This window comes from Pelophylax lessonae, assembly GCF_965119305.1.
Source record: "Pelophylax lessonae genome assembly, chromosome: 2".
Classification (NCBI taxonomy): domain Eukaryota; kingdom Metazoa; phylum Chordata; class Amphibia; order Anura; family Ranidae; genus Pelophylax; species Pelophylax lessonae.
In genome coordinates this window covers 362881195-362896005 of record NC_138769.1, presented here as the reverse complement: position 1 = coordinate 362896005, position 14811 = coordinate 362881195, and the positions used below count along the sequence as shown (strand labels likewise).

General features: G+C 39.3%; 1 protein-coding gene across 2 annotated transcripts in view; it reads right to left on the bottom strand.

Annotated features, from left to right (window-relative positions):
- The window catches only part of CSMD2 (CUB and Sushi multiple domains 2), a 1446274-nt gene that overhangs the window by 373919 nt on the left and 1057544 nt on the right, over positions 1-14811 (bottom strand). For both annotated transcript variants that reach the window (XM_082247591.1, XM_082247592.1), the window contains 2 exons: positions 14181-14507; positions 11392-11586 (listed from right to left, as the gene is read on the bottom strand). In XM_082247591.1, the coding sequence (XP_082103717.1) occupies positions 11392-11586; positions 14181-14507 (522 nt within the window). The remainder of the gene's footprint in view (positions 1-11391; positions 11587-14180; positions 14508-14811) is intronic.

Below are 14811 nucleotides of genomic sequence, written 5' to 3'. Positions count from 1 at the left end.
TCTCTGTGTGCATTGAAATTCATTAAAATGTATTTTTGTGTAAATGTGTATATGTGTAAGTGTAAACTACTGCGCAAATACCATGCAACATAAAAATTTGCAAGACCAACCATTTTATTCTCTAGGGCCTCTGCTACAAAAAAATATTTTAGAAAAAAAGTCTGTAGTGCCAAAAGTAAATGAATAACAATGAAATGTGAATACTGTGTTATAAATAACCAACACATTGAAAACAAAATGTATATATATACAAGTATAATCTTGAATTAAAATCAACAATAAAAAAACAATATAGTGAAAAATATAGATTTAAATGCACAGTCCCATGATAGGATCAGCAATATAAACCTATTGGTGAACTTACAAAGTTCAGTGCAAAGATGCGCACAAAAAATTGGTGGTGACTTGAAAAGTGAAGAAGTGATCCAGTACAGTGCTCTAGAATCATCCATCGCACCCCTGTGAAATGGGCACTCACCGGAAAAGCTTGCTGCTGTTACAGCAGCAAACACGCACTCAGTGTAGATCCACCATCTGTTGTGGGGAAGGCTGTTCAGCAACTTGCGCCATCCAGATGTAGCTGTGGTAAATAAAGCTCACCTGGAGCCAGATGAAGTCTCCATAGTGTAGTATTTATTGGATTTGTATGTTAAAAGTCAAAATAAAATGAATCATAAAACCATATGACACATGGGTGGCAAGGGGACCACTTGATAATGTCCTATTGGACAAAACGCGTTGGGGTGGAGACACTAGTGCAGACGTCAGGTCACTGCCCGATACCAGGTCGGTTGTGGCACCCATTGTCATATGGTTTAATGATTCATTTTATTTTAGCTTTTACATACTAATCCAATAAATACTACACTATGGAGAATTAATCTGGCTCCTGGCAAACTTTATTAACTACAGCTACATCTGGATGGTGCGAGTTGCTGAACAGCCTTCTACACAACAGATGGTGGATCTACACTGAGTGTGTGTTTGCTGCTGTAATGGCATCCAGCTTTTCTGGTGAGTGTCGATTTCACAGGGGTGAGATGCATGATTCTAGAGCACTGTACTGGATCACTTCTTCACTTTTCAAGTCACCACCAATTTTTCTGTGCAGATCTGTGCACTGAACTTTGTGTGCTCACTGAACTTTTTGCGTTCACCAATAAGTTTATGTTGCTGATTCTACCATCTTCTGTGTATTTAAATCTATATTTTTCACTGTATTGTTTTTTTTAGTGTTGATCTTCATTCAAGATTGGACATTATATACACATATATACATATTTTTACTTTAGGACTTTTTTGGGCTTTATTTCAATGTGTTGTCCTTTTTAACACAGTACTCACATTTCATTGCTGTTCATTTACTTTTGGCGCTACACACTTTTTCTTATAAGTTTGATATATTACTTATCTGTGTCAGCTACACTTTTTTTTCCTTTACAAAAATATATAATGTTTGGGGGTCCCAAGTTATTTTCTAGCAGAAATACAGACTTTTACTTGTAAATAAAAAAGTATCGGAAGAAGGCCTGGACTTAAAGTGGATAATGCCTGAAGTACTCCTTGGATGTTATGCTTCTCTATGTGGCCAGGCTGTGAAAAAGTCTCACACATGTGGTATCGCCATACTCAGGACGAGTAGCAGAATATGTTTTGAGGTGTAGTTGCAAGTATTCCTATGCTGTGTGTGAGAAATAACTTGGTAATATGACATTCACACAGACCAAATAATATACACTGATTTGGGTTATTTTTATCAAAGAAATGTAGCAGTATAAATTTTGGTCAAAATTTATGAAGAAAATTTTATTATTTGCAAAATGTTATAACAGAAACTAAGAAAAACATTTTTTTTCCAAACATTTTGGTCTTTTTTCATTTGTACCACAAAAAAAAAACGGTGGTGTCTAAATACTACCAAAAAGAAAACTCTATTTGTGTTAAAGAAATGATAACAATTATATTTGGGCGTCAGTGTTGCATGACTGGGAATTTGTCATTCAAAGGGTGACAGCACTGAAAGCTAAAAATTGGCCTGGACAAGAAGGGGATAAAGGTGCCCTTTATTAAGGTGGTAATATAAAAGTATAAAGTTGGGCCTTTAAAACTGAACACTGTATTAGAAATGGGGTCTGCTGGAGAGAGATTTCATCAACTTTATATTTACAGATGTTAAGCTTGTTAGGCTTGTTCCCAGCTTCTTTTTTGTACCCATCTTGTGGATAGGTACAATGCTAGCTGTATGCAAGTCTTGGGGAACTTCCACTGTTAGAAGAGATTGGAGCATACAAAGTGCACTGCAGTGCATTCATATCACCCTATCTTTCTTAGAGGTTGACATCTCAGGTAATTAGCTTGGTCTCCTACGGTGCAGCAGTGTGAGCAGGCCTGCACTGTAACCCTTGTTATACATGCCATCTCTCTCTGATGTTTCTATCTGTGCAGTCTATCTCAGTCTTCTATCTAGTGAAATCTGATAATGCCCTCTTGGATACGCTTTATCTGTCCTCCATCACTACTCCATTCACTTTAAGCCTAAAAGAACTGCTGTGCTCTGTATAACTTAAATCACTTGTCTGCTGTTGCAATTTCTGTATATCCAGAGAACTCATATCCTGTCCAGTGCAATACTACGAAAGTTGCACAATATGCATAAATTGCTATCAAAACAGTAACACAGCAAATAAACATGTACATTGTTACTTTTTACCTAATCTCAACCTAAATGTATTTTAATACTTACAGTGAGAAAAGAAAACTGTGTTTAGTTTGTAGGTAAAGCAAATTGGTAGTCGTAAGCATAAAAAGGGTTAAACATTGCTGCATTTAGATAGAGATAACTTAGCAGGTCATCCAGATAAGGTTCAGTAATGTCAGTCTTCATTGGTGTGTGTGATAAGTACCAATTAACGCAGGGTCATAATTACAGCACAGTATAATGTGTCAGTGTAATAGGTTATCAGAATCCTGATCAAGCAGTTACATTTTTATTCGCCTGGAATACAGATTTGCGCTGTGGCTCCCTAGCAAGGTAAACTAAAGTATGCATACAAGGACCAGTATAGGTCATACACAACTAATATTACAATAACTAGATAATTATATGTCCAGGAATAAAGACATGCAAAACAAGAAAAACATCAACAGCCATTTTGCTCATGAACCATCGTAAATTTATTAGGCCCCATTCACACAAAAACCCGCATGTAAATCGCATAGGAACCACACTGCATTCCTGAGCAATTCACATGCGATTCAGTGCAGTGCGATTTGAGCTCATTCGTTTTGAATGGGCTCAAATAGCACCGCATCACACCCAAAAAGTGCAGGCGCCTTTTTTGGAGCTGCACCATAACCGCATTGCATGGTCATTTTGTAATTTGCGATCCAGTGTGGGAAAACCACGTTGTGTTTGCAATCCTTTTTGGGGTGTTGTTAACCTTGTACTGACACTGGATTGCAAACACAGTGCGATTTCAATGCAGTGTGGGAAGCTTGCAGGAATCGCTGCAGTTCGTGCACCACATATGTGTGAATGAAGGGTTAAAGGGCAACATATACAAACTACCTGCGTTGTGGTGCACTACCTTGCTAACCATTTTATGTGTGTTTTTGGTGCATTAGACAGCCCATTTAATAATCAAAGGGCTTTCCTAATGTAACGTGTAAATGGGACCCAGCATAGTACTGCCTGTAGTTTACGTACCAAAATAAGGTTACATAGTGATTGTAGGGATCTGCTGCCCTCTACTGTTAGCTGTTAATATCACAGTGTTATGTATAATTATTATAACGTCCTGTCTCAGGGAGAGGCTTTGAAAACCCCAAAAGGAGGAAGTGAAGAGAAAAACATAGAACTGGGCCACATGGCCCTATACACAAAAGAGCTTCTACTGCTGCTGTATTTTCACACAGATAAGAAGCAGATTATTATGCAAGTATATGTTCCAATAGTTTAACTGCAGCTGTCCATAGCTTTTTGAGTGTATTTCTGAATCTTTGTGATGAACAAGTCTGTGCTATTGTTTTTATCTTACATGCACAGTGCCAGATAGCTAGGTATCTGCTACTGTATGTGTGTAGTGGTCAACTTCCAGTATATTAGTGGGTGAACCTGTTTATTGCAATATAGTTTATATTAAGACCCTGGTATTCTAGTTAACCCTGTCCCTTCTGGTCGGGGATTCTATAGATACTTTTAGTTTGCTTAAGGCTCAATAACCAGTACAGGCTAGAGCTAGGCTAGGCATTCCATAGTGTAGAGTGCAGAGCAGATAGGCTGACTTTGAGTTCCAGGTGGGAGGCTCATTCCAGGCTGGTTGGACAACAGTTGGAGATGTCCTCATGACTGCAGATCTTGCCTTCAGGTCTCTGAAACAATGACAGTCACCACAACATCTTCAGGGGCCCCTGCAACTCAACTTTGTGGCAACATTCATCTTGCTGTATCTCCTATTCTAACGATATATACCCAGGTACAGTATATGTTCATAATTCCACCAGGACTCCTATTGTGCCCTTTGCTGATAATACCTGCTTGTACATTGGATGTATGTACATACTGTTTATTCACCTCTTCCTATGTAACGTATTATCTGTATACTGGTGTGCATCTACAGTATGTACTCATGATTAATATGGTTGCAGTAGTTCTACTCCCAATTACTTTGTTTAAATTACTAATTTCCCACGAAGGGAATCCCCTCTGTTACAAAGGCCCTATCCTAGGTGGAGGCCCTGCCAAATATAATATTAAACCCTTTCTTCCACTTAGTGAAGGTTCTGCTTCTTATGTTTCTGTTTATAAGAAAAAACTAAGCAAGAGTGCAATCAAATGCTCTAATTCAACATTTAGGCTAAACCCATTTACCCAATTTCTACCTGCTGTTGATTACTGTTCTTCAGTGTGTCATATCCTGCAGAGTCAAATACCTTCCCTACTGTCATTATGGTTCTCTGACAGTTGTGTCATTGTTTTTATACAAGGAAGTAAATAAATGTGTGTCATTTTTTTAGCTAGTGTACTTACATAGTCAATGCGGTACAGTGCAAACGTGTTTGGAACAATAATGAATTTTTAGATAAAAGGTTTTTTCTTATTGTTTTTAACTACAGATGTAGCCTGGATATTGTTGAATAGTGTTGTGTACTATATTGTGGCCCATTTGCTTTTCTTTGGTTTATGTCCTTCTTATTATTTTTCACCATAGACATAAATATTTGCAGCCCGTGGCTTAAACAGAAGCATACATGTTAATGTTATAGTCATCAGAGCTGCTTGTAGGGGTGCTCATATTTTATGTGATTGTTCTAACCTCTTTATCCATTAGCTGTGCGGTAAGTCAACCAAAAATATATTGACAGAGACCTCTCTGATCTCAGTGTAAAGACTGCTTAATTTATACATGATGTGATCAGTAACAAGTTATTTTTTTATGTGTCAGTAGAGTTGGACCAAACACCCCTTTGTTCGGTTCACATCAGAACTCCCGAACATGTAAAATATTTTTGGGCCTGAGCCGCAAACTCTATTAAAGTCTATGAATCCCAAACTTGAAAAATCAAGTCCCATTTTGAAGGCATATATGCAAGTTATTGGCTGGGTACTGCCCTGGGGGACATTTATCAATGCAACAAAAAGTTTAAAAAAAAAGATATTTTAGTAAATTTTTACAGGAGCAGTGATTTTAATGATGTTTAAAGTAGGGATAGACTGATACTGATACCGATATTTTGGTCACAACATATCAGTATCGGCCGATATAGGCCAATAATTTGTACATTTAAAGTTTTGAAGAATAAAGACAATTTTTGACAAAAATCTGGTACTGAACATGTTAATTTTTGTTTAATGCTTAATGGCTGGCTTGCTGGCACCCTGTGGTGGGTGACTGGCTATTTTGGCATCCTGTCTGTGGGTGGCTGGCTGTCTGGCACCCTTTGGTGGGTGGGTGGCTGGCTAGCTGGCACCCTGTGGTGGGTGGGTGGGTGGCTGGCTGGTACAGGGCCTCTGGGTGGCTGGCTGGTACAGTGCTTGTGGCTGGCAGGTACAGGGCCTGTGAGTGGCTGGCTGGCTGGTACAGGGCCTGTGGGTGGCTCGCTGGATCGCTGGTACAGTGCCTGTGGCTGGCTGGTACAGGGCCTGTGGATGTGGGTGGCTGATTGGTACCGGGCTGCTGTGGGTGGGTGTATGGCTGTGATACACTCCCGCAAAACTAGTCCCGACTCCAGACAAGGCTGTGCGCGGTGAGGGAGGCGACCTAAGAAGGCAGAATGACGTCACAAAAATATTGGCAATATCGGCCAGTTCCGGGGCCGATACCGATATATCAGGGAAAGTGCATATCGGCCCCAGATATATTGGCTTTCAGTCTATCCCTAGTTTAACTACCTCAATACTGGGCACTTAAACCCCCTTCCTTCCCAGACCAATTTTCAGCTTTTAGCGTTGTTGCATTTTGAATGACAATTGCGCGGTCATGCAACACTGTACCTAAACCAAATCTGTGTCATTTTTTCCCACAAATAGAGCTTTCTTTTGGTGGTATTTGATCACTGCAAGGTTTTTTCTTTTTTGGTGCACAAATAAAAAAAGACTGAAAAGTTTGAAAAAATAAAAGTTTATTTGTTTTATGTTATAAAATTTTGTAAATAGATAAATTTTTCCTGCACTGATGAGCACTGATGAGGCCGCACTGACAGGCACTGATGAGGAGGCACTGATGGGGTGGCATTGATGGGGTGGCACTGATATGCAGCATTGATGGGCACTGATAGGTAGCCCTGATATGCAGCACTGATGGGCACTGATATGTGGCACTGATAGGCACTGAGAGGCGGCAATGATGGGCACTGATAGGCAGCACTGGTGGGCAATAATGGGCACTGGTGTGCGGCACTGATAGATGGCAATAATGGGCACTGGTGGGCAGCACTGATAGATGGCATTGGTGGGCAGCACTGATAGGGAGGGCACCACTGGCAGGCTCTCTGAGCCCTGATTGCCATCCCTGGTGGCCATGGTGGGCATCCCTGGTGGTCATTGGTGGGCATCCCTGGTGGCTCTAGTGGCACCCCCCCCCCCCCCAGGGCTGCACTGGTAGTCAATGTTCTGATTACCAGCACAGACCCTCCTGTGATCAGTGAGTAATTATTAAAGCTCAGTGATCCCCTGGCTGCAGCACAGATCGTCTTCTTCTCCTCACTGACAGGATCTGTGTGAGGAGAAGAAGAGATCAAAGCCGGACACAGCCGTCATGTGAACAGGAGGGCCAATCACAGGGCCCTCCTGCCAAAACTTGTTGCTCTGTGTCCGATCTCGCTCCTTCTGCAGGACGTTCGGGAACGTCCTATCAGAGGGACGAGACTCCCACCCGGCCGTATATGTACAGTGGCCTGGTGGGAGGTGGTTAATAATAAAAATTAAACATTTCTTTTAATATAGTACCTGGTGGTCCCCTTAGTCAAGTGGCACATCTGTACCATATATACAACCTACTGCAGCAAAACTGACATTTATAAAGAAAAAAAATGACATTTAAATTGCCGACAATTAACATTTGCTTGGCCCAAACTGCTGGCCTAACTATATGTGTCAGTATTCAGAACCTCAAGAATTTTCATATACAGTATCTTCTAGTTTAAACAGAAAATGTATGTCACTCAATATCATTTTTATTTATTCACCATGCAGAAAATGAGCCACAGAGTAAGCAAGTAGTTGTATAAATGTTTATATCTTTAAACTGTTGACATGGTTTCAGGCCCTCATTTGAATGAAATATAACACAAAAAGAGTGCAGTGCAGTCCCTATACAACTCAACTTCACTCTGCTTGGCAAAAATAATAACTTGGGAATCTGCTTCAGGACACTTTGTTCAATTTAAAATGAATAATGTATTTCCTTTATAATTACTTAACTGTTGGCTTTAATTTAGGTACATTGTAAGCATAGTCATTTTCATTAAGTTCTGTATTTTCAAATATTGATAAAATAAAAATATTGCTTTGTAGCAGCCAGTATTCTAAGCCGTGCAATTTTAGCAGGAATACAGAGTATATTAGTAGATATCGAAAAAAGCCTACATCCTTCAATGATTTCTTTGAGTAGCATTCATAAGGGTCCATTTACATCTTTGTGATGCAGTAATGCGGTAACATTGAGTGTTAATGCATTATGTTGAGTGTTAACGTGCGTTAAGACAGCCCAAGAAAAATGAATGGACTGAAAAACAAACCCTAACATGTCTAAAACATGGCTCTTTTCTTTTTGTAATAGACTAAGTGTTAGTTTTTTTTTAAAGAATGTATACAAGTAGGCAGTAATTTTTAACTGTAATCAACATGGGTGCTTCTAGTTCAGCCCATAAATTCAATGAGAGCTGTCAACGGGTGTGTTAGGAATAATCACACTTTAATTATTGTATCTTTGCAGGTTTATTGCTAATTTGACATTTATCCCTCATTTGCTAGCTGAAGAGTCAGAAGTCATCTGAAGACTGGCAGTTGCACCCCTGTTAACGTTGTACAGTGAGCATTAAAAAGATGGGAAATGGTGGGAGTATGGAATGTTCACTCAGGTAATTGAATGTGAATATGATGAAGCTGTATTCACTGTCAAAGCCCAATCATGTGCAAGGGGACTCCCAAAAAAGGATTTTTGCTAGCACATGATTAGATGGTCATAGTGAATCATTACCCAATTTACTTAGGTAAGTAAACATTCAACAACTTTTTCTTTTAACTTAAGAACAAATGCAAACATGTGGCGGCTATTGCTGGTCCTTTGAATAGAGGGTGGTTAACAGCTGGCGACATGTTGCCTCCTCACCAGGTCTGGCGGTTAAACTGTAAAGTTTGATGGAAAGATCCTATGGATATACAGTGGGGTCAATTAACTAAAGACAACTAGGCTGCTCACTTCGAAAGGGAAGTTGCACTTATAATGCAAATAAGGGTGAGTTAGGTAAAACGTCAGCCTACATGAATGTCCAATCACATTGGACGCAAAAAAAAAAAAGGAAAACAGTATATATATATATATATATATATATATATAATGTATATATATATATATATTTTTTTTTTTTTTTTATTAGGCATATTATTGAATGGTGCAAGTCAACACAACTTCAACTCGTTCACTGAACCCTGGATAAAATTCCCCAGCAACCTCCCCTGCCAGGTGAACAGCCAATTTGCATTTAGCAAATCAACCCCATTGCATCAACCATCCACATTCCCAAGTTTAAACCTTGTCCTCTCCCAAGTTTAAAAATAAGTGAGAAATTGTTTTGTGTACACTACCCTTTCAACTGCCTACATTACACTGTACCTGTGACAAAAAAACATTAGTATGGATTCTTTTACCAAGGTTTTTTTAGTGTGTATAATATTGTTTTTGTGCACTTCAACGCACTCCAGGAAAATCATAAATAAAAAAAAATAACATAAATCACTAATTACTTATTTTCGTTTCACTGCATGAAACTATGACTAATTTAAAAATATACAAATGTGTTTTCATATATGCAAGATTGGGAAACGAGCAGCTTTTAACTACAAAGCAAAGATCTCCTTTCTCCGGAACTAAGTTATAATGGCAGAGACATTGCTTTGAAGTTTAATTCTTTATGTTTTACAAGCCTCATTGATACAGATTAGCATAAAGGAAGATATGAGAGATTTGTGAATCAAAGCATAAAGCCACCTGAAGATTGAGATGACTGCTGTCCAATCGGGTTGATTAAAGTGAACAAGGTTCAATGCCCGCATTCCCCCCCCCCCCACTTGCGGTAGACTCATGATCAATTTACTCCTCCACTGCTCTAATCATCTGTAGGAGCAAAGAGAAATACGCCTCCAGTTGAAGTCGGACATGACGAAACCGGTCGGGGCGTGACCTGACGACACATCCGACATCACGGGACACGGCAGAGGAGCTACCCGGAAGGGACTGGGCTGGCGTGGAGTTAGCCCAGTACACTGGACGAGATAGGCTTCCTTTCTGACCGGAGACATGATATTCAATGCCTACCCATATGCTTTTACATGTGAGTGCAAAATTTTTATGTTTTAATAAAGCAAGTGTTTTGATGGTACTTCACTATTTGGAGCCCTTCTCTTTTTCAATAATACCATTACATTGAGGAAAGTGTGTGAAGGATATTTTTATGCGGCAGTGGTGAAGTGACTCTGGTCTTCCATGCGTGTATTCCCTACATCTGTATGGTATCCCTGCTCAGTTTGCTCTGGTGTGAGAACACTTGAGCATCGTTTTCTGGTGAGTTGCCATTTCTGCTATCTATCGGTGTGACACCTGGTGGTGGATGGTGATCCATTTATATACTTCACGCACTCCTGGATTTATGGACTTTTAAGGACATTGCTTTTCTCTACATGTTTTTGAGTGTTTATCAAGCAGTATCTTTGACAAGCATGCTTTTTACACTTTAAGTCATCTAATAGTGATTTTATGCGCTACTTCTTTTCCATTTTTGTATTTCCAAATATTATCCAGTATTTGTTTAAGTAGCAGCAGTGTTTCCATACTATAGCAGTCAAGTGACTGACTCCTCCTAAAGCGCAAAGATATTTGGACTTGACAGTTGGTGTCTAAGTTTTTATATATATATTAGAAATATGTGGTACTTGTAGTTTTGGGAAGCATGTACCTCTCTCCTTTTACTCTCACTGTCCAGCCAATAACTATGCCCCAGTAAGGTGTGACCAGAATGACAGGGCCTCTTATTCTTGCTCCTGCAGGTAACCCGAACAAAGGGAAGGAGCACAAGAGGGACTGTATTTAAGTAACCCACGGCAAAAAGCAGGTTCACTTTAAGGTTGGACAGGAGAACAAAGGCAAGTCTATAGGCTCTCTGTGACCCATGAAAACATTGAGTGGAAGTCCAGTCACATGGGAAGAATTGATTGATGAGGTTCAATTTTCCTTGACATTCCCTATTACTCTTAGCATTCAGGCAAGTGTCCATGTCTGTGCACCGATTGTTTAAAAGAATGGTCTTCGGAATTTGGAAATCGTTTGTGTAGACTTAACAAAGGGCTAAAACAAGTTGGGCAAAATATTGTAGATAGAGGTATGCATTCATGTAATTATAACACAGGTGGGAAAGTTCAAAAATGGCTGCAGTTAGTAATACATACAATATAAATGCATACTGAACAAAATGCAAAGCATGGAGACAAAACAAGCCTTATTCGAGATGAGCTGCATGAAAGGAGCAATCTCTTCTAAATATTATATTACAAAAGTACTTTTAAGTGGCTTCCTAAAAGTTTGCATTACCAGTTACATCAAACTACAGGGACATTAAAACAATCATACATAATATATAGTAATTTCTCAACAGTTAAAGAAGCCGAAACATTACCTTCACATCTCAGTACTGCACTATTCCATACAACATTTCCTTCCTTCAAGATGCAAGTTATGGTCTCTGATCCATGGGTACGGATAAAGCCATCATCACATAGAAAGGATACAGAGCTGCCAAGTTGTAGGCTCTCTCCAAACCTCTTCCCGTTTACTGGCACGCCAGGGTCTGGACATTCGTTGTGTCTAAATGCTGAGTACATGAGAAAGCAAAGGGTGAGCTGTTATAAAGAGTCCTGTTTGAAGGTTATAGCCAATTTAGGAATCTATGTACCAAAACTGATTACTAATAGTCTTACTAATTATAGCATGATCATGAAGAGTAGATTTGATGGGAGGCAATGGTGCCCCATAGCCATATCTATTTATTAAAACACAGGCTCATAAAACAATTGATATAAACTAGCTCATATTTCAATACAGTGCAACAGTCACAATACACTACATGGGATGAGATTAGAATGGCCAGGGAGATCATAAATAAAGTATACTATTTACAATCCATCAGGCAGGTCATTTGGATTAGCGTCAACTTGTGGCTGAAAATGGTTTTATGAATCACGCTCTAAAATGAAATGTCTAGCTAAATGAATCTCTTAATTAATGCTGATTTTTATTTGCTGTAGCCTACCTCCATCTTTATTTAATGCTGGGTTAACGCAATTTTCTTTCATGCATATGATGAATATTGCTATACATTTATGAATAAATAATTCCCAGCAGCGCCAAATATTAACTCAGCTTTAGTCACCTTCATTGAGTCTAATTAACTGCACTTTCAGCAAATCAAACATAATCATTTCTTTAGGAAATAAAATACACCAAGGCTAAGCCTCCATGCTACATTGGGCTGCTGTATCTGAGAATTCTTGGCAGAGTACAGCAAGGTCAGATATTTTGTGCCAGTTTCTCACGGAGACATTGTCACAACAACATTATCACTGTAGGAAGTCACATAAATAGGAAACTCTATTTGATACTCACTTGGTTACAGGAACAGCTGCAGTTACAGTAGTTATTTGAAAAAGTATTTTCCGATGCCACAGATTGCTCATGGGTCTGCTTTGCAGAGATTAACACAAAAACACACTGGGTCTTCTAAATGCCACATTGGGCCTCTTAATGTCACAGTGATCTGCATTTAATAATGAATGTCCATTCTACTCATTAAATGTGACTTAGACAACCAGATCTGATTAGCTGACATTATAAGTTATAAATATTTAACAGGAACTAGTGTGCACTGTTACATAGACCCCCTATATTGTGTGAGACACTGGCTGCCAAGGTTGTGGATGATGTATACTGTATGTGGCACATAGGTTTCTCACCTAGACATTGTGATGAGCTCCAGAATTTGTGTCTATTATGGAGACATTCAACTTTTTGTTTTTTCAGATCTTAATAAGTCATGGTCTGGGTTCTGAAGCTCGGAGGCTTTGGGTGGGATAAAGCCCCTACCCTTATGCCCACATCTTACCAGTTGTCCAGACCTTATGCATTAGTCTTACATATAAGCTGACTGAGGATTAAAGGCTCTCTCAATCTCTCTACTGTTAAAGCCTGCTGATGGGTTTAAAGAATGACTGCTGACAGAACTCTAAAAAGGCCACATGTTCTGCCTGTTTGCTTAGGGAACCAACTACGGGGCTACCTGATAGACAGAAACTGGCATAGATTTAGTTAGATGCTAGTTAGTGGAGATGTTTTGTTTTTGTATTCTTGTATGGACTTATTGTACATAGCCCTCTTGCACTGAACTACACTATATTGTCAAAAGTAGGGAACTCTTAAGGTGTGAGCAAACCAAGACATTATGGACACTTTTTATGCTCCCAACTTTGTGGGAGCAGTTTGGTGAACAGTTTGGTGATGCCCCTTCCTGTTCCAACATGACTGCACACCAGTGCACAAACCTCCTGACCTCAAGACAACAGAACATCTTTGGGATGAATTCAAGCAGAGCCTGTGAGCCAGGCCTTCTCATCCAACATGGATGCCTGACCTTACAAATGTACTTCTGGAAGAAGGGTCAAACATTAACATAGACACACTCCTAAACTTTGTGGGCAGCCTTCCCAGAAGAGTTGAAGCTGTTATAGCTGCAAAGGGTGGGGCAACTCAATATTGAACAATATGGACTAAGACTGGGATGCTATTAAAGCACATGTGCTTGTAAAGGCAGGCATCCCAATACTTTTGGTAATATAGTGTATCTTTGTTCATTGCCTTGCTTAATAAAAAGGCAGAACAAACCTGCTTGGTTTGTTCCTGAGTGTACCTGTCCTATACGTAGTTTACTGATGCAGATAATTGAGCCTATCCCTTTTACAACTATTATTTATGGTTCTTGGATAAGCAGTAATTTCAGAGATTGCATATAAAAAGTTGAAGGAATGGAAAAGGAATACAAAATTAATGACAGCAACCAATAAGATTCCAGCTTAAGGTTTTTTATTTATTTATTTTTTTCAGATTCATAAATCTAAGCCTCTGTTTTGTTTTTTTATTACATGTAAGGATGCTTTGAGGGAGCACTGTAAGTACTCACAAAGTATCCCATTTATGTTTGCCATTATTCAAAAATGTGTTAATCCTGCCAGTGGTTTTGGTGCAGAACAAGGCATAAACCAGATTATTTAGGTAGCAGGAAACGATTTAGCCCATTTCTGTGACCCCTGTGGAAAAATAACTTAGGACATGGAATTTAGTCACAAGAAGATCATGTTTCACAAAGTCAGTGACCATTGCTAACTAGAATTGATTTAGTTGGATTTGAATACTTACTGGTAAATGTGATATTGAATCCTCGCTTCTCAGTGGAGTGGTCGGTCTGGAATTCCAGCCTTAATACATGGCCACTGCTTGTTAGTGATGGGGGAACCTGGTTCCCAGAGAATGTGCCCAGCACAGGTGACTCTGGTGATCCACCATCTTTAACTGCTAAGAAGTCAAATTGAGGCTCTACGTCAAAGTCATTGAAGGCTAGGTGGATGCGGCTCTCAGGTTTGGCTATGATGAGCCACACACAGTGAAGGTGGTTGCTGTATTCTTCAGGATAGTTTGGAGAAAGCACATTTCCCGATGGGGTAGTGAAATTAAAGAAGCAGGAAACTGTAAAAAAATCAAAAGTAGCAAACAAATGACAGACCAGTGGTTAGCTGCATTGTTGCATGCATCTATCAAAGTCCTACATTCTAAGGTATGTAACTGAAAATTGTACCTGAAACAAATAATGCAATTTTCCTTGCTTTTTTTTTGTGTGTGTGTGTGTGTCTTCATATGGTTGTACTTTTATATACTTGACATTTTTTTTTTTTTATTTATTCACTGTTTCCTTAGCATGCAGGTCTATATCAATTGGCAATTTTGAATGATGCCAGATGGGCCGAAGCATCTAAAATAATCGACGAACTCA